Below are 25,970 nucleotides of genomic sequence, written 5' to 3' on the forward strand. Positions count from 1 at the left end.
TTCTGGTATAATATTTCTGGAGATTTTCCTTCTGTCACCTACAAGGTATGCAAGCTTCAAATTATATTTGAAAAATTTTAAAGACATTATTGAAAGATTGTTTTGCTGTTGTTTCCACAGGTTAAGATTAAGGCTTAGATTTATTTCCACATAAAATGTATTTCTGATTTTTCATGGTAAAAAAGAAAATCTACAGGACTGATTTTCTGTAGTTGCATTTAACATATGCAAGCCAGTCCTTTATTATAAGACAACCAGTTTGTGAAACACTCCAGAACTCTTAAGATGCCCAGATTGGCTGGGATTATATAAACCAATATTATAAACTGCTTTCTGAAGTTTACAAGAGTTTCTAAACCAAAATAAAAATGATTTACAAAGAGACAGGAAGGAAATAATTAAAGAGCAGAAAATAGTAAGTGATACTAATCTGAGAAAACAATGACCTCACATTTTCACAAGAAAGATTTCTACAAGAAATGCACAAATCACCCCATGCAGTGCTCCTAAATTCACACAAAAAAAAAGTATTGTAAAAGTAAAGTCTTACTGTGTCAAACAGGCCACAATTTTTTCTTCTGATAACAGCTATTTAGGTTAGGGTGTGACTCTTCTCTGATATAGTTGTGCTAGTACAACCCCTAGTGTGGACACTGTTTACTACCACAAAAGGCAAGGCACTTTCTTTAAAACTTGTTCCTAAGAAGGTAAAGCATTACGTTTTTTATTTCAGCACAGTCACAACCACAATGGGAGAGCTGAGACAGAAAAAGGGAGGGTAGTAGGTTATGCTACTTTATAATATACTGGCTCAGATGAGCAGATATAGTTTTTGTGTCGAAAAACTCTGCAGTATGTATCCTCCTTGCCCCTTACACCCTCAGTCGTAAGGTTTGTTGCATCACGATGGATGACATTACAAAATAGTTATTCAATTCTAAAGGCAGTATTGCTCTTAGCTTTTTTTTTTTATTTTAAGATAATATTCATGCCCAACATCAATAACAGGTAATACTACAAAAGTACCAATATTCCAAATTAGTCCCTATTGAGTAATAACTGCAGGAAAAGAGATGATAGAAAAAGGAGGAAAAGTCTATATATTACATATGTAAATTTGTAAAAAAAAAAAAAAAAATTCTAAAGGATTCAAATTCATTTTCAAAAAATTTTATAAATACCAGCTTTTACAAAAAACATATCTGATCATCTCAAATTGCACACATGGGAATTTGAGACTTCTGACACAGCTGGATAACATTAATCATTTTTATAAAGTCGTTATAGGTAAACTCATATACATCTCCAAAACTAGAATTTACCCACACAATGAAAAACACAGTAGTATCTCAAAAAGTAAGGAAACTCGTTCTCAATATATCAGAAATGAATTTGAAATAAGATTACTCGCTTTTAAAGCAGAAAAATGCATAGCAGCCCTGTTTGCACAGTATTATCTCTCTACTTTTAAAATATAAACATGTATTTATTATTATGAACAGATGGTGGCCAAGAAAGGTATCAACTCGGTCTTAGCCAGAAGGTCAGGTCATGGCTGAGAGACCAAAGAACAATTACTGTTTGCAATTCAGCACCACATAAGATAAAACATCTTAGGTTCTTCTTTAAATACACTAAATGTGATTAAACTGCTTTCATTTTATTTATATGAAACAATTTGCAATTACAATGTTTGTAAAGCTATGCTTTAAAACAAGGAAAAAAAGGAACACATTTTAACATATTAAATAATATTAGGACCTAACGTAGAACTTCCTTGATTACTAGTGCCTCAGAAATGAAACAGCTGATAAGATAGACACTGAGCCTTAGTATTAAAAGAAATAGTTTTCCTTTTTTTTTTTTTCCCCCTCACTTCTCTTTTACAAAGGAATCAACAATCATATTTGAACAATATAGTTAATTCAGGCAATTACTGAATTACTCTAATAATCTCTACAGGTAGGGATTCCCCAACCCATCACTATAATTTAATTATACTGAATAACCACATTTAGGTATATTCATTCTTGCACTGAATAGAATACCAGTATGCCGATTTATGAGGTTAAAAATATTTTGTTAAAATTTTGCAATTTGTGCAGAAGGCAATCCTGAAGCACGCCGAAGAACAGGATTTAAAATCCAAGTTACTTCTTCAGATATCTTATTAAACACATCCTGTTTTATTTGTATGCCAAGATTATGCCAACTCTCTTATCTGTGATATCTGTCAAGACACAGATGACAAGCCGGCTTTTTGTTTTTCCAAAGTGTCCTTAGGCCTAAGGGATGCAGGAGGAAAGAAAAAACAACAACAAAAAAAACAACCCTGTAAACAAAAGGCTTTGGAAGGCCACTACTTTTCTGGGCTACATGATTTTTCAATACATATTATTAAGTTATTTTATCTAATTTTTTTATTGTATGCATATATAATCTGAATGAATATTATTTCAAAGTACAAGCTTGTACTTCATTAAGTTAATGAGCTTATTGTCTACATGCAGATTATAGGCAAGTGGTAAATAAAATACAATTGTAGAAATACTGCATTTTTCCCTACATATGTTCTTACATGGGGACTGATTTGTACATTTATTTACAAGTGATTTACAAATGATTAAAAACCTGTTGGATAGTCTGCTCTATGTATAAAATCCATATAAAAATTATACTTCTGTGTATGTTATGCACTTCTCTGTGTATACGAAAGACACCTACTCTCATGAAAAGTCACAACTTTTGAATGAACAGCTGGAATCTTGTATAGCTAAAGAAAAATGAATAGAACCTCAACAAAAAGGGCACTTCAAAAGACACACAGTACACCAGTTTAAGCTGTTTGCCATGTATGCTGCACGTTATCCTAATAACCTTCCCTATTGCAGTGGATGTTTTTTCAGTCTACCTCCTGCAAAGCATATAGCCATTTTTGTACACAGAATAAAACAGTTTTATATATTTGACAATTAATGTCTAGTGAAATTTTTATGCAGTTTTTTTCAAAAAGTTTTTTTTTCTGCTTGTTGTTGGTTTTTTGTTGTTGTTGGTTTTTTTTGTTTTTACTTCTCTATGAAGCCCAGTGTTCAATAGACTTGAATCTTTAAAGAAATTGGAAGGTAAATGATTTCTGTTTTTCCTGGTTTAGTTAATACTTAAGACTTCTTAGTGTTTTGTCAAGCTATATGTATCCCTAGTTACATGTCATCTAATTGTGAGGAAAAAGACCTGTATAAGCGCATGTATATAATATATATAGTGAAAGTACGCTGTATGAATTCATATGCTAGAGTAATTCTATATGAAAACATGGGATGAGTACTACGTAAAATTGAACATATTAGGGCTGCAAAGAAAAGTAAGCTATCCAAGAGGTATTTATTTAACAGTAATAGCTGACTTGTTGCCATTAATTCAGAAACCATTTTAACATTAATAAATGACCACTATTAGAAAAATGAATCATTCCAACTTCCGATATAACCCTATTTAGGCTTCCAATAACTGCAAAGTTATAGCAGTATCATCTCTTACCTGGTCCTTAATTTCAAGCTGCCTTACAGTTTTTGTTCTGTACTCTCTGAGCTCCTTTTCTGCCTCATCCTTCTTCATTTTGGTTTGATTCAACTGAAAGCGCATTTCTCCACACACCTGTTAGATTATACAGACAACATGATCTGTTAGCTTGAAGAACCAGGATTTGCAATAAGATCTTTTGGTGCCCCCTAGAGGTCGTTTAAATGCAAGATTTTAGTTCACAGAATTTAAGACTACATATGGTATAAATGTTTTTTTTTACATAAAAGTGGATCTGAATTCTCTATATAGTGATTAACTTTGAAATATGTACTGCCTTCTACATTCAATTATATTTTGATCAAGATTTTGCAAACTATAAATATTTATGTTATAAATATATGTGCCACTAAATACTGTTAAACTACTGTCACTTTCACATTCTCCTCTCATTCTCTTTAAAATCTCAAGAAGGACTATGTGAACACTTTCAACAACCTAGAAGTAAAGAATCAATCACATTCCTATATAAGGACATAGCTTCTTGTCTTACCAACTCTGCTGTTAAGAAAGAAAACATTTAGATGTTAATACATTAATTTTCAAAGTTAGATCAGAGCACTATAGACTTGCTTTAAGTCAAAGACACGTTATTTTAAAAATGCGTATTTCTACCATATGCATAGGCCAAAAGAAAGAGACCAAAGCCACATTTGAAAAAAATAAAAGATCACCTCCACAAAACCAACAAGGAGTCTGTTCTATTGGGATGTTCACTAACCTACTCCCTCACTGATTTTATACCCAAAAGGTAGCTTGACTTCAGAAGGTTTGAGGGAGCCCAATCCCTCCCATCTAACTTTAATTTCTACTCTGTGACAACATTACTCTCCCATTTCCCAATTTAAAACTTCTCATGGACTCTACTTAAATTTATCTGTTGGGGAATGGAGAAGGATGGCAGACAAGCTGTCTTTTTGCTTTTCCTGGCCAATTACCTCCAACTTGCACCTATTTATTTTATCTTAATTATTAACAAAACAAATATATGCAAGATCACTATCCCTCACAATCTCTAATGAGAACAGTTAGCCTCAGAATTTTCTTTCCAACTCACATCTGTCCTGCTTATGCTCTCCTACAAGACTTGCCTACTAAATAGGCACATTTTTAATGTGCTGCTGGTCCCCTGCACTTCTCAGCAACCTCTTCTCACACATTCTACAATACAAATTCATTTCTACTGTTCAGTCTCATCTCTCTTTTCATTTTTGTATTTTTCCATCCTTAAAAAAAGGTACAGGGAAAGTAAACATGCATACAGCCATCAGGTCACCTTATGGGTGAAACAACAAAAGGAAATGTGAGAAATGTTTGTGACCAATAGTCCAGGCTCAAGTGGTATTAGCTATGAATCACAATTTACTTCACATTTTTGCAGAAGTGGGCAACCTTCAGAGTAGAAAGGTGCATCAGAGCAGGGAGACACAACGGTTTACACTTTTTACTTACTAGCATGAATTTCCTCCCATTTTCATATTGGTTGAGTACTCCAGGGGTTTACAGCCTATTCAACTAACTCCATTAGCGGTCATCCCACTCCTGTTCACTGCACAGTTAACCCCTCCCCATACTCCGCCCACTATTGTTTAGTTTTTACCTATTATGGTATATTGAGATAACCTCTCATAGTTCACCTTCCTTTCTGGTTATCATTTAAACAACAGAATCAGTTTGTACCAGTACATTTCTGATGTTACTTAAAAATGCAGATCATCTATTCTGCAAGCAGGAATTTATCTTGTATCAGAGCTCCACGGCACTTCATAGGATTTCTTTAGAGTCCTAACAGCTTATTCAAAAACAACACTTCCTTCCCCACAGAACTATTGAAACTTTAAGACACTGCATCACTTATGAATTAGAAGTATTATAGGGAAAATTGATCATATTCTTGGAGGATAACTTGCTAATTTAGTCCTGCTGCAAATAATGGAAAGTAGGAAATGCCATATAAACAAATAAAAACCTATTATCATTGTCTTAATTTCTATTTTTTATTTTTTTAATTTAAATGTGACACGCAAATAAAAAATTCTAAGCAGTTGCATGGAGTGCCAATCGTGTCTAGTTCCTCCTTTCTTTAGTTTAAGAATGAATAAACTGTGACCTGTTCCTTCCTCCAAATAAAATAAAAAACATGCAGCCATCCCTGCCTTTGGCTTCCCTGTGCACAGTACACATTGAATAACACAGAAGGATCAGCAGATGGTGCTGTCCTAATAACTGATTTCCTAGCCGCCTAGTAGTTCAGACTGAAGGTTAAAACAATTGTCACCGTGCTTTTTTTCCCCCCCACGTTCTAGTACAGGTCCAGAAAGGAAAAAAATAAACAGAAATCAAAATTTTGTGTTTTTAATAATGGCAAACCATGTCTGGAAATTAGTTAGACACAAGGGAATGTAAACATTATATAACCAATAAAACCAATGTATATTGTCCCAATAGCTCATCATTAAGACTTTCCTCCAGAATTTTCAGTTGAGCTTAGGGACACGAATGCACTTTACCAGTCTCTCATGACAGCGCAATGAAAACACAGCACTGACTATTGCAAAGGGGTCACCTATTCAGCTTTGTATCAATTTTAACTCAAGCAGACTAGGACCATGGAATTACCTCTCCCAAGAGATTTAATTAAACCAGTAGGGTATAAAATTGGCATTACCCAAATCAGAAGATATTTGGACATATTGCTTTCATCCCCTGCTAGCCCACCCCCAAAAGTAGTCTACAGTCCACTCGCAAACCTGGTTCAGAAAACCAAAACTTTCATGTATCAGAATTAGAAAAACATATCATTTCTACATTCTTAAAATAAGTTTTCATGTTTCTTTCAGTTGAATGTGAATTGAGTTTTTTAATACATTCAATTGGCTCTTTGCTGCAAATTTTCTGCATAACTTTCACCTATTTGTACCAACAGGGGCAGCTGAGGAAGACAAACAGTTGACAAACTCTCCAGAAGTGGAGGCCTGAAGAACAAATCGCTCCCCAGTATCCTGCAATTAACTACTGGGGAATTAAAATTAACTACTGGCTCTAGGATTACTGAGCAGATTTCATTTGCAGATTGTCTATTCTACATAAAATTAGCAATTCCTCATCTTCATGAAATTGAATCAATTTCTATAAGAACTAATAAAAAAAATAACTGCTGTAGCAAGATATCATTCCCCATTATAAGCTTCAGGTTGCATTCACATTTTTGTTTTTTTCCTTTCCCATGTTATTGACTGACATTGAAGCTCTAATCAGTTGATAAATGTGCAAAATAAAGCTCCCCAAAGTGATACAGACTAATTTGAATGTACATTTTTTATACTGTACATTTCTTATATTGTACATATATATTAGAATATATTTTAACTGTAAAGAAGAAATGGAATGGAAGAAATATTTCTTTGTAAAATGCTTATTATCAGTATTAATTAATAAAGGAGTCCACTGCTCAGCATTTCTATAGGAAAGTACTTGAAAAACTGTAATTACAGGACAGGGTTGAATACTGTGGTGTTTTATTTACAACTAATACAGTTCATAATATGAATTTGCATAATCTGAATTTGAAAAAGGAAGCTCAGCTTTTGAATCACAAGGTAGACACAGAAGTTCTTTTCCACAAAATTTTCTCTGGAATCTTCAAAGTTAACATTTTTAATCACATGCACTTTACCAACACAGAGGAAAATCAAGAAACAAAAATTCTCATCTTTCACATGTGAAAACAGTGAGGTAAAGTAATGTGCCTACCTTGTTCATCTCCATTTCATAAGATGCAAGCTTACGTTGTGATTCTTCTAACTGGCTAGCCAGAGAATTCTTTTCCCTTGAAATTCTCTCTACCTGAGCATCTAACATGGCGACATTCTCAGACATGGACATTACCTGCAAAAAACCCAAGAACACAGCAATTATGAAATTCAGCCAACTCCAGATCTAAACTCTCTAGGACTTTCTCCTTTAAAGTAACTGGTTATATAGACAAAACAGACAATAAAAAGCTTAACTTAGAATTACAATAAAAATATTAACAAAATACAGCTAAGTGACTTTAATAATAGGAATTTTATTTCAAATGTTTGAAACTTTGTTAGTCAGACCAGTCTCCAGAAGTTGTTAGCGTGATCAAAGTGTCATAAGCATCTGGTCACAATACTTTTGCAGCTGTTGAAGAACTATTTAACACTTTATCTTTGCTTATATAGATCAGTTTCAACAAAATCATGTTCCCCCAGCTATATTTTGCACCAGTAAAAAGAAAACTGTCATTGTAACAACATATATTCAATTAATTCCAAGTTCAGACAGTATTTCAGGGCTGAAAAATCAAAGCATAATGTTGTACAAGAAGCATACAGAAATAGTATACTAAAAATTCTAATTAATTCAGATCAAATTTTACTGAATGCTGGAAAAAAAATGTAACAATAAAACAGAGACAGTGACCCTTCAGCTATTTAGCCCGGGAGCTTACTAATGTAAGTGGAAATAATGGTGTCTGACAGTTCTAGGTTAACTTGCAGGAATTCAAAGCCAAACCTAGAGGATTACAAATTCATGACTATTTTTCATTTATTATATATCCACCTGATTTTTCAATTGTGCCAATTTTTCCCCTCAAACAAATGATTTCTTAAAGCAAGTGAAAAAAATATTCACATAGAGGTTGACTTGATGCACTGCACACTATTTCTAACATTACTTTGTCCTGAAGCAGAATAGTTAATCTAATAATACGTAGATTTAAATCATACACATATATCTTTTTTAGTCGTTTTATATCTTTCTTAATTACCAAGAAGGACATCATCATAGTCTCACTATGCATCATTTTACGTGTATGGGGGATTTGAAAAAAAAAGAAAAAAGAAAGAAAAAAACCAGGCTATAACTGCTAAGACTTGAGATCAGTTTCAGTAAAACACAGCACAGTGTGTGATGAAATACAAGGTGATGTGTTGACATGAAGGAATGAATTATTCTGCTGAAAAAAAGGTATGACATGCTTGTCTAATAGTCTGTATTTCAGATTGCATACTCTGCTCTAAAGTAAATCTAAATGACTAAAGACAAAAGCGTAGAATCACAGAACATCCCAAGTTGGAAGGAGCACACAAGTATCATTGAGTCCATCTCCTGGCTCCACACAGGAAGACCAAAATTCAAAACCTATGTTCAAACATGCCTTGAAGTCTGGCAAGGTTGGGGCCACAACCACCTCCCTGGGGAGCCCATTCCAGAGCCCAACCACCTAGTTTACCACTGATGAAGAACCTATTCCTAATCTCCCACCAGAATCTGACCTGACACAGCCATTTCCTCAGGCCTTGTCACTGTCCCCAGAGAGCAGAAATCAGGGCCTTTGCCCTCAGGAAGCAGTAGGCCACCGTGAGGCTTCTCCAAAGTTTCCTCTTCTTCAGGCAGAATAAACCAAGGGATCTCAGTCCCTCCTCACATGTCTTGCCCTACAGTCCCTGCAGCATCTTCACAGCCCTCCTTTGGGTGCTCTCTAATAGTTATGCCTTAAGGACAACTTCCAAAGACAGCAATGACTTAAAAAACTGCTTACTGCTTAATGATGGCTCACTGTCCACAGTTTAGGTTTTAATTTCTATTTGTCTCGTCAACAGACTTATGAAGACCTCTTACAGCAGCTTGCTTTTTAAAATATCATTCAATCCTCATTACTGTACTTAATTCCTGTCTTAACATCTGGAATTGGAGTCAAAGGCTTTAAATTCCTGTAACAGCTTCAGAATATTATTCTACCATCTCATAATACCAGAAATACAACCATATTCTCTTCTTTGTATACTATATATAGTCATAATACTATATGGCTCATTGCTAAAAAGAGCCAATAAATACAGAAAGTCTACAGTCAGAAGAGAAATTCACTGTATTGTTTCTAAAGCTCCACCAGAAAGTGTTTGAAGAGGCTCTAAATCAAACACAGGCTTACTTATGTCAGTATGAAGTTTCCTCTGTATATGCAACTGGGCAGAAAACTCTTGTGTTTTATACTCACATTACACTTGTATCTAGAAATCAAAAACAAGACTATGTTACAATGTTCAGTCAGTCTCAGTGAGAGAAATACTGTCTGAAAGAGTCCATAAATATGAAGTTGTTCTATTTTGTTTTAGACAAGATTCCAGCACATTTCTGCAGGTAGGCAAATTAAGTACTGATCAGATCTCTCTGAAAAATAGCATATTAAAATGCAATTACAATAACGTAGCTTTGATATATTAAATAAGCTCAAAGTAGCAAATAGTTCTAACCTTCACATGCACCAACTTTTGAACACTCAGCTTGACAACCTAAATAATATTCCTTATAAGAAGGTAGCAACAAATCTTGCTTTAAAGTAGCAGTAGGATAGATTTACTGAGCTCTCAAATCCAAAATAGAAACAAAATGAAGCAAGTCCAAAGAGAAAGCTTAGAGAAATCTAACACTTCTTGTACATACAGATACGAAAAGTCATATACATACCATTGGTGCCAAGTCCTCTCTTTCTTTCTTCATTTCTTCCCGCAGAGCTTCTTTTTCCTCAGACCTCTTATTTAGCTGGACTGCCAACACCTTTTCAAGACGATTCTTCTGGCGTTTCATCTTACTTCTCAGTTGCTCACACTGAACTAGAGCCTAAATAAAGAAAAATAACTTATTTTTTTAATTAAGAGAAGCCTAAAAACTTAAATTACTGCAGTATGTACTTAACATCTTTAGAGAAACCAATTTTTTTACATCTGCATTAACATAGTTATGAAGTTCATGCATTCCTCCTGTATTAACATCGAAAACAGAACTAACAAATTGAATACAGATGTACATTTATTCATATAAACATGCCTAACCGTGATTTGTAATTCTAAATGCATTAAGAAGCCAGGGCAAAGAAGAAAACACTTGCAGGGTATATTTCCCAAATACGAAGCTGTTCTTCTATGGCTAAGATGGTTATTTGCCTATCTTTTAAAACTTCTGAATGCACATCTCAAGAATGAGCCTCCAATAATCAACTCCCTGCAAACTTTGCTGTTTTTACTATATAAGCAGTTCAAACAGTTATTCTTCCATGAAATCTACGTTGAAAACGCTCCTGGATTTATTACAGCTAAGCAAGCTTAGCCTTTCCGGATCTCCTCCTGGCTCTAAGGAACATAAACAACTAAAAAACAGAAAAAAAAAGTGCTTTTTAAACAATAAAAACCTGAAGTCAGACAGTCTGACAATGATGAAACTATAATACAATGGGCTTCCAAATGCTAACCCCTCACTTTTCTCAGTTGAGTTTTTCTAAGTGATTCTTAGAAAATAGCCAATATGTGCTTACCAAGATAAATACTACTTGCATTTGTAAAACAAACAGAACAAACAAAAAGAACCACTAAACAAAAATCCAACCATACAGAGCTGATTCTCGTATATGGAAGAAACTGTACCGATATGAAGATACATTTTATTAAAGGTTCTACTTACTCGCCTTGGAACATTACTAACATTAGCTAAACTGACTCATCACCTCTCTGTTGAGTAAAAACTTGGAGCTGTGATAATCACATGTAACAAGTTTATAGGATTTCAGGCTTTTACTTTATTTTCCCCCACAAATCACAGACATTACACATCCCTACAGCATCAGATAAATAATACCAACCACTATCACTTATTTGATCATTAGAAGAATATCAATCTTACCTAATATTAAAAACAAAGTCACTTCATTAAAAAAGTATACTTAAAAAATAATTTAATGATGATTAAATAAAATAAAAATATCCCCAAAACATAATCTCTAAATTCCACAGTAATTCACTAATAATACAGTAGATGTCACTAAATATCAAGAAAATAATTTATATCAATATTAGTTACTATACTTAACTATGGCTAGCATAAGCATTAGATCAAAACTAGTTTTTACCATTATTATTTACACAGTGTCAAGAGCTTCACATATGTAGCATTTAAACAGGAGTTCTCAACTTCAGAATTATGATAACTAATCAGTTCTTGCCCTGCGCTCATCTGAGGTAAAAAGAACTGTTTGCAAATGTTTCAAGTATTCTTTCAGGAGCAGTTCAGAAAAATGGTATATTATCTGTGTGACCTATGGTAGGGTACTGCTTTAGCAGGGGGGCTGTTCTCTATAAGTTCATAAGTTCATAAGTTCATAAGGTTGGAAAGGACCTATAAGATCATCTAGTCCAACCATCCTCCTATCACTATCTCTACCCAACTACTAAATGTTCTCTTGCGGTCCCTTCCAATACCTTCAATTCTGTGATTACAGTTATCTTCCTATATGTTCCTATATGTTGTGAATGTCTTTGAAAACATTACCTTTCAGTTTTTATCATCTAGCTCTGAAACTACTTAAGAATTTAAATAATGGTCTTAGAATGCAACACATCCCACAGCTTTGGATGACAAGAATTCAGAGTTCATGTCACTGCTTAGAAATACAGTCTGAACCTACAACATCAGTGATAAAGGTTTTATGCACACAGTCTCTTAGCATGCAAAGAATTTCATATTTATAGAAGTTTTGAATACTCAAAAGCTCTAATCTTTTTGATGACTTTACCTTTGTTTTTTCTAAATTGGCTTCTTCCGTCATTTGCACAGCTTGTTTAACTTGCTCATATGCATTAGATTCTCTTTGTTGCATCTCTTTCATGTTTTGTCTCACTGATACAAGTGCTTCCATCAAATCATTTCTTTCTCTGCACATAAAGAAAGAAGAATGCATTTCTTCCATATCTTCCCATACATAGCTATATCAAATCAACAGATATTCACAGATAAAACATATTAACAGATAAAAGACAAAAGACATAAGTGAAGTGAGACTAAAAGCAGTACGGGTTAAGCACAAAAGACAGAATTCTCTTAGTATCTGCTGAGCTGTCAGTATCTATCACTTGTTGACTAGTTTTTTGCTTCAGAAGGATGTGCTGTTAGGGAAGCTACCAGTAAAACCAGCAGAACTCGGGCCACTGAAGCTGAGTAACTTTCTAGTGGCATTACAAAATATGGAGCCATGTAAAAAAAACCAAAACTTTATAAAATATCAGAACAAAACAATGTGTCATTACTCCGTTGTTAGATGTAAAATAGGAAAGACAAATAATTAAAAGATTCAGGTTCCACAAATAATAGCGATTATTGAATATACCAAGAAAAAATAGACGACTTTGCTGCTCAAAATAGCTGAGCTAAGGAAAGAATAAGACACATCTGAGCAACTTCATATTAACAAAAACTGAGATCTATACCAAACGGAGTACCAAAATCAGTTAAGTTTAGACACTTAAACTTATCACTATTTTTATATGCTGAATGCTTTTCAGTTCTTAGAATACAATTGTCTCCATCTACTTAAGATACAACTAGATTCTGACTGAAAATTGTTGTTGTTTGTCAGTGCATCTGTTGCACTGAATGGTAACATAGATGTATGTATTCTTTTTAACGACATTTGGACAAACTACTCAGTCCCTTTGAAAATGTCTACTGTAATAACTTTGTTCTAATAAGTTCCATGAAAGACATTGCTATCAGATGCTGTTGAGAGATGGTTTGGTTTAAATGAAAGAAATATATCACCTCACACCTTTTGTTTCAAACTACCCTGTAACATAAGGTGACAAAAATGTGCCAGCTCATAGTTTCCACAGCTTCTGTAAGAAATAGTTGCAAAAAAAAAAAAAAAAAAGGCAGATTTGGAAACATGATTTTTCAGCAACAGAGAGCTTTCCCAGAAAATTCTTGGACTTGTGACAATAGAAGAATACATAAATCCTCCCAACAACCACATAATATGTAGAGATTACATCCATTCGTCAGACAGTATGCATTATGCCCCTTTAGACTTCTCACTTGACCCACTACCTTCTCTCGAGCAGACTCATTCTAAAACTCTGGAAATCCTAAAAAGCTTCATGTATCTGACAATAGACAGATGGCTGTTTAACAAACTTTGAGAAAGCTGCAGCATTCTGTCACTATTATAAACAAGAAAAAAGGGAGAGATTTCCAAAGATGACTGACTAGCAGCATTTCTTCTAAAAAAATGTTAATGCTGTTGGAATTTCTGAATTACTGTATCTTACTACATACCGTATATACTACATTCAGTTTGTTATTTTCTAAATCATTTAAATAAAAGCTGCAATATAAAATTGGCTGCTAAAAATCATGTCATTCCTTTCTTATTCAAAGGTTGTATCCTTGCATTAGTTAGTTAGCAAGGCATTCTATCCCAAACTCCACACCTATTAAACACATTCAAGGAAAAAACGGATTGCACTGTTAGAGTGAAAGGTTTGCATGCAGAATTAGCGCAATAAACACAGACTATGAGCACTCTGTCAGGGGAAACCCCAAGGGATCGTAATCATTGGATAAAAGACTAACTTCCTCTTGCACTTGAAAAAAGAAAACTACAGTGCATTTCACAGTGGCTGTGACCCACACTCTTATTCTGCCATCAATTTTAGTCTTACAATCTGAACTTGGGACTCCATTGTCCTCTAAAGGTCCCTACAAATACAACCAAACATATTACGATTTCTGTGGTTTAATGCAACAAACTGTTACTTCAAGAGAAACTGCACATCCCCAAACTTACTTTGTCATCGTCTCAATGACCTGCATGTGAACATTAGAATGTGTCTGTGCAAGAACTGCCTCCTGCTGTGCACATCTGAGACAAAGTCCACTAACTGGATTGGAATTTGTGGTCAAACCAAGAGATTTCTGGTGCTTTAGCCTTGCATCCAAATCTTCATATGTCTTCTGAGATTCTGAAAGGTGTTTCCTAGAAAGAAGAAACACCAAAATATTTGAACAACACTCAAACATTTCTGCATTTATATGCAATATATAATAATAAATGCAAGAAAACAAGAGCTGTAAGAATCTCCATAATGTACATTATTTAAAATTTTCTGTAGGCTGCTGAAACATATTAACAGAGAAACAGCAGTTGAACTGTCCCAACAAAATTATTAACAGATAAAATTAAATTGTTTATTTCACTGTGACAAAAAACAGTAAAGCCACATGGAGAATACTAGATGATAACTGCAGCCTTACATTTTTCCTGAAGAGAAAAAAGGATTCATTCTCAAAAAACCTCTGTAAATGCATTTACACAACAGCTGTGCAAATATTTTGATATCCTATAAAATCTAATTTTTCCTGCTCTTATTGCTAATATAATCAGTAGCTTCACATTTCTATTCTACTCTCAAATTAGCCAGAAAGTGACAATACACTCCCTAGAGAAAAAAACAGAGAAAATCCAGCACATTCACTCTGACCCTCTCTCTGCTCACTACAAACAAACTTGAGGTCAACCCCAACTCCAGAAAAACAGAGCAAGTTCTTTATTTCTCTCTGAAATTTCTACCAGGTGCTATGAAGAATTTTCTCTAGAATTTCCAAACATCTGTCAGGTCAGGAAGAGCTCAGTAAGAATGCTGACACCAGGAAGTTCCAGACAAATACACACTGTGTTCATAAAGATCAATTTGACAAATTGTGCAATGAATCCAAAACTTTCGGTTTGTTATGCAGACCATCTGGGCAGCAAACACATAGCAAGTCTGACACATTCTGGCTGCAGTGGATTTACTGAGCACATGATATGTACACTGCATGCACGTATATTTCCTTCTGGGAAATCTTTAGTGTACTTTTTCCTATTTTAGTGGTTGGTCAATTAAATAGAATAGAATACATTATATATATAATATATCCTCGGACAGTCATGGTACAGCAGACCTATTATTAAGAAATCTAGGGCAAAAACCAATGAATCCTATGTAAATTCATACTTAGTTAAAAAAATGGGGATAGTTGCAACTGAAAATGTAAAATTCTGAACTTGAAAAAGAAAAAAAATATCACCAGATCTCAAGTGCTTCAAAGTGGTTACACATTCAAAGATCACATCCTTTAGGAGTGTGATCATTTCAACTTCTAATTGTTCTTCCTGAATATTTTTACAACTTTAAGTCAAGAGGGGAAAAAAGCCAAGAGTAGTGGAGATTTAAGATCCTCCTATACTTTGATTAGCACAATTGGCTTTGTACATTTATGAATTCACCACTGCAGATGGCATACTTAAACCAGTAACTCCTTTTGCACACACACACACACACACACACACGTAGAACTAGATAACTATCAGATATATCAAATTAGAAATTATTTTGGGAGAAATATAATTAAACAGATTCAACAGCTGTATCATGAATGAAAGTACATAAGGAGAAGTGTATTCCAGAACGCCAGATCCCACAGTGGTGTCCTCTACTTCTGGCTTTGCTAGTTTGTTGCCTATAACAAAACCACTCATTTTGAGTGCATAACCTATTTCCACATACTTTTATTTTTAAAGATATGCAGGTTACACGACTAGAAACACAGCATGCATACTTTCAAATTATGTTGTCCTGTGCCAAAAATCATTATGTGGCCTAAACTAGTTCAAAGACTCCTAAAATTTTTGACACCAATTATTAGAAGAAGAAAGTTTATTGTGAAAGAGCACACACAAGTTAAAACTTTAGCTTCTTTTTTTTCTGTTTGCATTATCTGAACAGACATGGAGTTTCCATAACGAAACAGCAAAAAAGGATAAAGACATTTCATATCAAGTTTTGAGGCTCAGAAATGTCTGCAAATACAACAATTTGACATAACTTATAAAATGCACATGTTGCATTTTAATAAGAATGCAATTACATTACATTTGCATTTGAGAAAATACAAATAAATCCTATAAAACCAGCTTTCAGGCAAAGTCCTTGAAAACATCATATTCAGTCTTTAACCACACTGTTATTTAAATTCAAATGAAGAATGCAACATGTTAGGAGTTGATACTTCAGCAATAATTTTAAGAACAAAAAAGAAAAAAGCATTTCACTTCACCTTAGAAACTGTACTTTGGCTTCAAATATATTGACTTTGTCTTGATGAAGAAGTTTCGGTTTTTGCTTTAGAAAAGATGGGAGAAAAAACAAATCAATTGTCTTTTGATTCATTCTTAATATCGTCTTTACATATAAATATAGACATTAACCACATTTATTCTTTTCCCCTGAAGATATGCACCTGTTAAATCACTAGACTAGGAGAAACCTTATTTCAAGTTTTCATTAAGTGCACAAAATGAACAAACTTCTCATTTACTTATTCCTACACAACTTGCCAGTTCTTCACACGGTATAAATTGCTACACCTCCACATATTCTAGCCACCTTATCTCAATGCTCCTTTTTCCCCACAAGCCTGCAGAAATAAAGGATTATTCAAGAAGCTATTCTTTCATAATATAACATCATACTCCTACAACCTGGTGCTCCTACTACAGATAAATCAATGATAGCAGTAATAAAACAATGGTGATAACAAGCCAGAGAAAGCATAGAGATTTAGCCCACTATGATGCACAGAAAGAAGTCACAATCAATATGATACTCCTACTTTAAATATTACAGAGGAAAAAGTGCATTTAATGTTGAAAAAAAACAACTAGCTTTCAAATTGGTGTTATTGATCACTGAAGATGTATTCAGCTAAATATGTGCCACAAACATGATTAAAAGCAAACCAAAACTTTCAAATCTTTTTTCCTGTTTTTTTTTTTTTCCCAAAAGATGGCAATGCCAGCCAGTTCATTTAGAGCAAAGAAATCAAGAATATTGTCCCAAACTAAAGGAACAGGATAGGCACAACAACAACTTTGAACCACTAAGGGTTCTTGCTATCTCTAAAAGCACAAGTGTAATTCAAAGCAGGGAAGACAGACTGAGCCACTTTTGTATTTTACTGACCCTGCACTGCTCCAGAAGTAGAAAGACTCATTAGGGACAAGCTTGTCTGCAGGCCTGCCTAAAATACAGCAGCTAGTTTCCATCTCCTTATGGGCTGTGTTACTGCCAAGAATCTCCAAGGCATAGTGGAGCCAGCATTAACCTGATATTCTTGAATCAAGAGTTATCTCCTGGAAATCAATGTCTGCAGCTACAGCCTGACATCTGTGTCTAACTGGAGAATTATATTAATTAGGGAACAATGAAGAGATGAGGTTTAAGAGAATAACATTTGACCTCAGATTAAGGTTCAGCCAACCAAAACTCCTTCAGTAAATCTATTACAAAACTGCTGCAATAACACACTACTGAATGCTTTTCCAAATGTAAAAAAAAAATCCTAATACCAACCAGTTCTACATGACGTTTTTCTACTTCTCCAACAGTTTCCGAAAGCAAAGGTGGATCTCTGCTATGTGCTGATGATGAGGTGAAAGGTTGATTCACTTTCAAGTCATTGCTACCCAGACGCCAGGAGTTTTTATTATTTGCCTAGAATAAAAACATTAATGCTTCAATTATAATTATGTATGCTGTATTTAAATGAATATTAATTATGTAATTAAAATTACAACATTCAATATTTACAGTACAGTGTAAGAACTGATAAACTATATTAAGAACTCTATTAGGTTAGAAACCTACAGTGTTATCTACAGGAACTCATGTTTTCAAACTGACATTTTGCTTAGACTAAAATCAGTCTGAAGATAATCATTTATATAAGCTTTCCTTAATAGGAGTTAGTTTAATGAACCTTTGGTAAAAACAACAGAAAAAAAAAATTACTGAGGTATCTAGAAGAGTTTGTTCTCCCAAGGTATATTCTGCAGTCAAAAACTTCAGTTTCTGATAGAGGTCCTCATTTTCAAGTATAACTACTCGAATCTGATCTTTCATCTCAGACAATTCCTCCTGTGAGACAGAGAAACTACATGTAAAAGATTCCTTGAGACAATTATAAATCTCTTGAAAACAAGTCTAGATAAATATTTTCATCTATTTCATCTTTTTCAAATGAAATCAGAACATTCAGAAAAGAGTTGTCGTTATATGGAAATCTAAGTTACAAAATAATTTCTTAAAAAATACATTTATTTGCATTTATAAGAGGAAATAAAAACATCTGTGAAGGTCCTTAAATAGTACATAAAAATGAAGATGTGCAATAAAGCTCTGTGGTTATCAAACTATTGTTTACTCATTTTTGATCATTAAAGCAATTTATCTCAAGAGTAAGCACAAGCTTATTTATTTATTTATTTTCAAAGTAACTTCATAATAGGAGGATCAGGGTTTCAGTAGCTAAAACATACTGTGTAATACCTTGCAAAACTTCACTTCTGCTTCCAAATGGTTAATGTACTGAGACTGATCATTTACTATAGGAAAAAGATCAGAAAGGTGGTCTGGTGTGTCTTCTGTTGGAGCTTCTGGGGTTTTCTGTAGGAAGAAAAGAAGAGTCTGTGTTATTTTCTGGTTTACCAATTACTGCAATAAGATGGCACTTGCACACAGAATACAGTTTATGCTTAATAAAAGAAATACACACTCCACCCAAGAACCAGGTCATGAGAAAGGGAGAAACAGCAATAACTATTAAGCTTTATTTCAAAAAGTAAATATGTCACTTCTGCCAAAACATATTACTGCTTGATTAAGTACATCTATAGAACATAACCACCAAGCAATGCCCAAATGAAATTCACACGCTATTTATTATTCATTTTAGACAAATGTTGAAGGGTATTTTCTTCTGTGACATGAATATTGAAATATCTTGAATTTTAATAGGTACGCATCAAAGGATACACCTCTAAATGTTCATTAATAATTGCTGCAGAAATACAAGTATGTCTGGCAATTTTAATAGCCACACGGAAACACAAGAAAACGTGTAACAGACACTTCATATATCAAAGAGACAGGTATTTTAAGATTTTATAACTTCACAGCACTTACTCCTAAGAATACTGTACAAACTAAACAGAAATGTAAATAAATCTATTATTAAAATATCCTTAAAATCACAGTTGAAATGATCTCACAAAAATCATAGCCACTCTTTTATCCTACCAGCAACAAAGAGTCCTTTGCTGTCTGAAAAAAGAACTAATTTAGAGTTGACATTACACAACTATTTTGCATATTGTAATTCATTCAGATCTAATTAATTAGCCTTAAAGGTCCCAGATGTAATGTTCAGGAACTGAACAGTTGGACACCTAAGTCTCCCAGACCTCATAAAAGATTCAGAAATCTACATTTTTATATTTTTAAAATTATTTTTAAATATTCACAATTTAAAAAATGCATACATTAAAAAAATCAAGCTACTATTGGCTAGCTATTACATCCTACATACAAACTGTACATCTGACAAGAAAAGTAATTGATGGAAAATGTTTTATTTTCCATGAGGTATTAAGGTTCCCTGTCCAATGTTCAAGATAAAATCTCAAGGTTCTGTAACCAGAACTCTATCATGATGCTTAAATGAGAAATAAACAAACCTGAAAAGGTAACAAATTTCTAGCAACAGCCTTTCTTTTGAATTATACCTGATATAAATTTATAGTAAAGGAGCGTCTCTTGTTTCATGTGGAACTACAGTTAAGGAGATAAATCCCAGGTTTTCCAGAATCATCTAGAAAAACACGTACAGAACACACTCTAAATCTGTAACGTACCCATCTTGGCTCAATGCGTGTAAATTCCCTGTTTTTCTTACTCAGAATTCACCATATTTTATAGAGTATTTATGTAAACTAGTTTAGATTGTTTTAAAACATGAATTATTTTCCACCCCACACACATCATGGTCAACAAGAAGAAAATGACTAAATCAAGTATCTGGGATTTTTCTTCTGCTGTGGTCATAAACATATGACGTTCAGACCACATCTTTGAGAAACTGCATTTCAGAATATAAGAATGTCTCAGGAGCTCTACTTCTTCCAGGATAGTAGAAAACATCACAGCCCGCATGCCATTCATTTGAATAACACATAGAAACAAGAAGAAACATACTCGGAATTGCATCTTCTCCCTTGATGGAGAGGCTTCACTTTCCATCCTTTCATGATGTTGCAATAACATTTTAAGTTGATTAACTAGGAAGAGATTAAAAAAGAAAAAATCAACACTGATTATAAGCAAAAAATATTGATGGCATGAATTGATAAATTTAATATTATTTCTAACACTTTTAAAGCTATTACTCTTACCTGCGTAACTGTGCCGCAGTTCCTGCCATGGTGGATTCCCACTGCTGTCACTGCCTCCGTCCACATCATCACTGTCCTTGTCCACAGAGGACTGGTCAAATCCAACTTCAACCTTACTCTCTGCAAAATTTGTTTCCATTAAGGCATACTTCAGATGATGGATACTACCATTAGCACACTCTGCAAAAAGTCATATATTTAGTCACAGTAGACAACACAAAAGGAAGTATTTTCAGTTGCAAAAAACATGAGAACTAAATGCATTCAGCAACTGTCTAACTTGACCCCTTCATCTTAAGGCAGTCACTGGAAGCAATCACATAATGCAAACAGCCAAAAATATGATATATGTCACAACTTGAGGAAGCAACATTTATTACATTTCTGAAAATCAAGTTATGAACAGCATGTTAGCCTGTCAGTACCCTATGACTCCATAGCAGCACAAGTAGCTACTATTAAAAATCGTCAGTACAACACTTCAACAACCAGTCATACACTTGACTAGAATGTTTTCTATTCCAACAAATAAGACACTCATTCTGTATTTCATATAATGCACAGGATCAGGCTCTAAGGACAGTGTCACTGAACTGTCATGGTGATCCCTTACATGACAAAGCAACGCCTTGTACAACTGAAAAATAACTGACATAAAAATTCAGCAAATGCAGTCAACATAAAACAGTGATTAAATAAAGACAGATGACTTTGGAATGAGTGTAAAAATAGATAACACACGTCATTAGAAACAAAAACAAAAAACTCTTTCTTGATTTATATTAAAGACACTTTATGACCCCTTTCAAGAACTGAGTTACTTGGGAGTGATACAATAACATTTTCTCATTTTCAATATGTTTTACTTGTTTTCTTTTTTATCCTTCTCTTTATTCAGCTGACTTCATAAAAATAGAAAACCATAAATGCCATATTACTCCAATATAGCTAAATATTACCAATATGTCAAAAAAAAAAAAGGAAAAATTTGCAGGTAAAGAAGTCAAAAATGGACAGAAAATTAGAAAGTACAGGCTTGGCTTTAAATAATGATATTTCTGGTTAATTAACTGATGGAGATCCTACAGTATGATCTTACTACTTCTTTCTTTCATCTGCCTATGTATAAACGAAGATCAGTAGTTCATTCCTCTTCCCTTTAAGTGGTGTAGAAACTAGCTAGACAGGACAGACAGGGAAGCAGCCTAAAGTAGTATGGCATTCTGCAACAAACAAAAAGCAGGATCTTGAGGCCCTACTGTTCTACCAAGTTAACTCAGAAAATGATGCAAGTGTTGGTCAAAGAGTGTGCATCCCCAGTATGACAGCTCCCCTTTTGAATTCCCAGCCATTTAGTCAGGAATGTAAGACAATAGGTTCCTTTTATATTTTTCGCAAAATAATGCCACAGTCATTTGTGGCAACCATTCAAAACTTCCCTGAACCAGAAAAGCTTCATAGTTGTTATTAATAACTTAACAGTGAAATGAAAATCTGGTACCTACTTTGTTCATTATTCCTGTATTCTTCGGAAAGTACTTCTACCATAGGACTAAAGTATATGAAGCATTTAGGTACAGATGACCATAGAACAGGAGTTTTACTGTTGTGAGACATGGCTTATAAGGTAACAACTTTTATTAGAGCAACTGCTATAATCAGGAAAACGGCAAGCTCTTCACTTTATCTAACTTTTTCAAGTTCAAATACATTATCTTGAAAGTTGGGACATCACAGTCCTTTTCAGTCCTTTTCTCTGCCCTGCCATAACTCACACCTAGTTCATAAAATATAAATAAGTCGCCAAAGTTTTCTTTTTAGGAATACGGTTCTCAGCCCAGTGTGCCAGCTATCTCCCACAATTTAGTGATACTAGTTTTTCATAGACGCATGAGCTGCTTCTCACATACTAATCTGCCCGCAGCACTCATTTGTAAAGCCCATGAATCTTATGACTAGTCTTACCTCTTCTGATTTTCAGGTACTCCATGCTTTACTCAAGTGAATGTGAGAGCAGAAGCAAAAGCATGCTTTAAACAGTCAATTTATTATAACAAATCCAAATATATTTCACAAGGTAATGGCTCAGGCAAGAGAATCTAGGATATATATTTTTCTATTAGTGGGCATAGTTTAGTTATTCCTCCACTCTTAAGGATTCACAGGATATTATGAAAGTGGGAGAGTTAACTGACAAATGGTAACAGTATCTCACTGATGTAATAGCTTGACTATTTAGTATACTATGTTGCAGCAAGTTGTTGCCAAGAGATCTTCAATGTCAGCTAAAGTATTACATGGCATGTTACTTGATAACTAGAAAATTCTCCAAGTTTTCCTGCTCACTGTAGGCCTCTGCCAGAGAATGCTGAGGTCTAAATTTTTGCCTCTGCAGCCAGTAGAATAAATAAATAAATAATACAACAGTAAAAACAAAAGGTACAGGTCCATATGCATGTTTTCCTTCATAAAATATAGTGGGCAGGAATAGTAGTGAAACGTAATAAATTCATCTGTGACACACTGATGTCTACTTTTTTTGGCTAAACATTTCCTGTCTGTGGAAGAATATCCCCATATTTTTGAAAGTTTCATTAATATTTGACCAAATTGCTCAAATGCTCACTGGTTCCATAATTATAAAGGCTGTTGCTATAAGCAAAAAAGCTCACTACTGGGAAACTGGGAGTGAGGAGCTTCCAATACCAAACAGCTAACATTTACTTGAGTAAGAGTTGAAATGGACATATAAAAGGCAAAACGTACGTTACAACTTTTTTTTGTAAATAAAGTAAGTACATCATTTGGGGCATTAGGATAAAAGGATAAATATTAACCAGTGGGAATATACACATTTGCTGCTTTTATTAATGTAAAAATATTCTTTATAAACATGGGAGAAGCAAAAAACAAACAAACAAACAAAAAAAACCTCTGTGGATGCAAACTATTGGAGACCAAGGCATCTTTACTTAAAGATAACACAGTGACTTTTAAAGTGAATTTAGAAGTCATAAGTTTCAAAGTGCTAGCACATTCAGTCTATTTTTTCAGTTAGCTATTCCTTTAACAGTAAGTTTTACAAAACAGGTTTCAGTAAAAACATACTGCAGAAATCTGCTTGCATATCTAAAATTCAACTGTCATGTACTTTTCTGTATTTTAACAAGACTTTACAAATAATATCTGAGAATATATTTCTGTTGTGTGATAGTTTCATTAATGAGTTACCTCCTACAGGTAGAGCTAAGGATATAGATGAATCACAGCATGGCTGAGGTTGGCAGGAACCTCTGGAGGCCATCTGGTACAACCATCAGCAAAGACACCACATTCAAGGGCTTTCAAAGATCTCCACGAAGAGATTCCACACACAAAAGAGTACTGATTGTGTCAAATGTTCAACTTTAACTGGAAACAAATCAAAATGATAATACAAACTAATATGCAGATACTATCAATGGAGGGGAAAGAAAGCCTTGATCTTTTTCCTACTCTTTTTTTCCCCTACAGTACTCATTAAGTTTTTTTAAGTTGCCTACCAACATACAAAAGTAATTAGATCTCCTATACTAGAGAGGATCTGAAGTGACTTTGTACAATCCACGAAAACATATGCTTGAAAATCTGCTTCATAAAATATTTCTTTTGTTTACTAGAATGAAATATATGAAATGTCAAAATATGACTATAAATTCAATTTCAGTGTTTCTAAAGATCAATTTCCTGGACTAAAAAGTTAAAAATAGATTTTATTTACTCATAAAGCTTTTTGATTTTCAGTATTTAGTGGCCATGGCACCACAGCTGCTGGAGGTTGAGGAGCGGACAGCACTCTGAGACAGAGGGTTTGAATTCTGAGTGGTGCTGAGTGGAGGCACCTGGAGGCTCCTTGGGGTCCCTCCAACTCCAGATATCCCATAATCCTATCATCGTGAAAAAAACACAAGCTAGCAACAAAACCCTTCAACAAAATCTTTTTTCTTTGGTGTATCAGGTTTCACCCTAAGTACTAAACCCTGAAGATATATTATAGGTATCTTTTTATCCAGAGAAGTATCTTTATATAAATACAATTACTAGAAGGATTTTTTTTTTTAAGAAGCAGGTCACCACAATCCTAGAATATATTTTTTTCTTTTTCAATTGGAGACCGATTACTGATGCACTCAACTTGTCAAAAAATAGTAAAAGAAAAAAGAAGACAGAGGCTAGGGTCAGAACACTGAAACAAAATTCAACATGGAAAAGCCTGCTGTACTTCCAAATAAGTAGTACGCAGCTCTGGGGGAAGAAAATAAATAAATAAAAGAACAGCCAGTGAGAACAATATGCCACTGAAGGGGAAACAGAAAAAAACAGAAAAGGCATTGAAGCCTGTTTGCATTGCCTAAACAAAAGATGCTTTTCTGCAGACACCACCCAAGACTCTCTATGAAGAATGGTTCTTTAAATGGAAGCACCAAAGTTACCTCATTCATGAACTCAGAAGTGCCACAAAAAATACTCCAAGACCTAATGGAGAGCTTAGCAAAGGAACCAGCCATCCAAAACAACAGAATTGGCTGCAAGACATGAATAAAACTCCAGCTGGTACAAGTGTTGAGGAACACACGTTGAAAAAAAACACCTACATCTCTGCAAAAAATGTTGCTTTAACTACAGTCTAAGGACAACTGCCTAGTTTGTTTTTAATAAGACTGTGAAGAAACTAGAAAATATTTGGACAGATTTTCACAGGTTGATAAAAAAAACTGTTGTTTGTACACAGTTAATTTGCACTCATTTTGTAGTATTGAAGCATGCTAGCTAGAACCAATTCTTTCTTCCCACTCATGAAGCAGTACTCATGATGGAGCAGGAGGCTCACCAGACATTCACACCATGATCACCAGTTTTTAGTAATTAATGTGACTACAACAGCATAGCTCTTATTTTGAACTAGAAAATAGCTTTGTTTCCTAAACGATAAATTTTGAGCAGAAATTCTATTACCTCCTGGCTACTTAGAAGTTCATTTGAAATAGTTTCAATAACTCTAATGTAAAAATAGCACCCTCCCAAATCTGCATTATCATTACAGTCTTGACTGTTGTATGTATAGAGTCTTAGACACATCAAGAAAATTCCTGCTACAAGGCCTTCATTATTTCCATCATAAATCCCTCTGCTGGGTTCTAGGACAACTTATTCCTTGGTATTGCTTTTTGTCTGGCTTTTTGCCCTCAAGCTACTGGAGTCAGCTTGCTGAACACTTGGACTT

The 25,970-nt window shown here is 34.2% G+C and overlaps 1 protein-coding gene across 2 annotated transcripts in view; it reads right to left on the bottom strand.

The window, feature by feature from the left end:
- The window catches only part of SDCCAG8 (SHH signaling and ciliogenesis regulator SDCCAG8), an 89,479-nt gene that overhangs the window by 63,264 nt on the left and 245 nt on the right, over nt 1-25,970 (bottom strand). For both annotated transcript variants that reach the window (XM_065729741.1, XM_065729749.1), the window contains exons 2-12: nt 20,708-20,887; nt 20,511-20,593; nt 18,807-18,923; nt 18,270-18,395; nt 17,832-17,972; nt 16,537-16,601; nt 14,225-14,413; nt 12,179-12,317; nt 10,081-10,233; nt 7,333-7,467; nt 3,538-3,654 (exon numbers count right to left, since the gene is read on the bottom strand). In XM_065729741.1, coding sequence (XP_065585813.1) covers nt 3,538-3,654; nt 7,333-7,467; nt 10,081-10,233; nt 12,179-12,317; nt 14,225-14,413; nt 16,537-16,601; nt 17,832-17,972; nt 18,270-18,395; nt 18,807-18,923; nt 20,511-20,593; nt 20,708-20,887 — 1,445 coding nt within the window. The remainder of the gene's footprint in view (nt 1-3,537; nt 3,655-7,332; nt 7,468-10,080; nt 10,234-12,178; nt 12,318-14,224; nt 14,414-16,536; nt 16,602-17,831; nt 17,973-18,269; nt 18,396-18,806; nt 18,924-20,510; nt 20,594-20,707; nt 20,888-25,970) is intronic.

Source organism: Cyrtonyx montezumae, unplaced genomic scaffold (genome assembly GCF_038088225.1).
Source record: "Cyrtonyx montezumae isolate F1298 unplaced genomic scaffold, pur_monq_1.0 scaffold_0, whole genome shotgun sequence".
Lineage (NCBI taxonomy): Eukaryota > Metazoa > Chordata > Aves > Galliformes > Odontophoridae > Cyrtonyx > Cyrtonyx montezumae.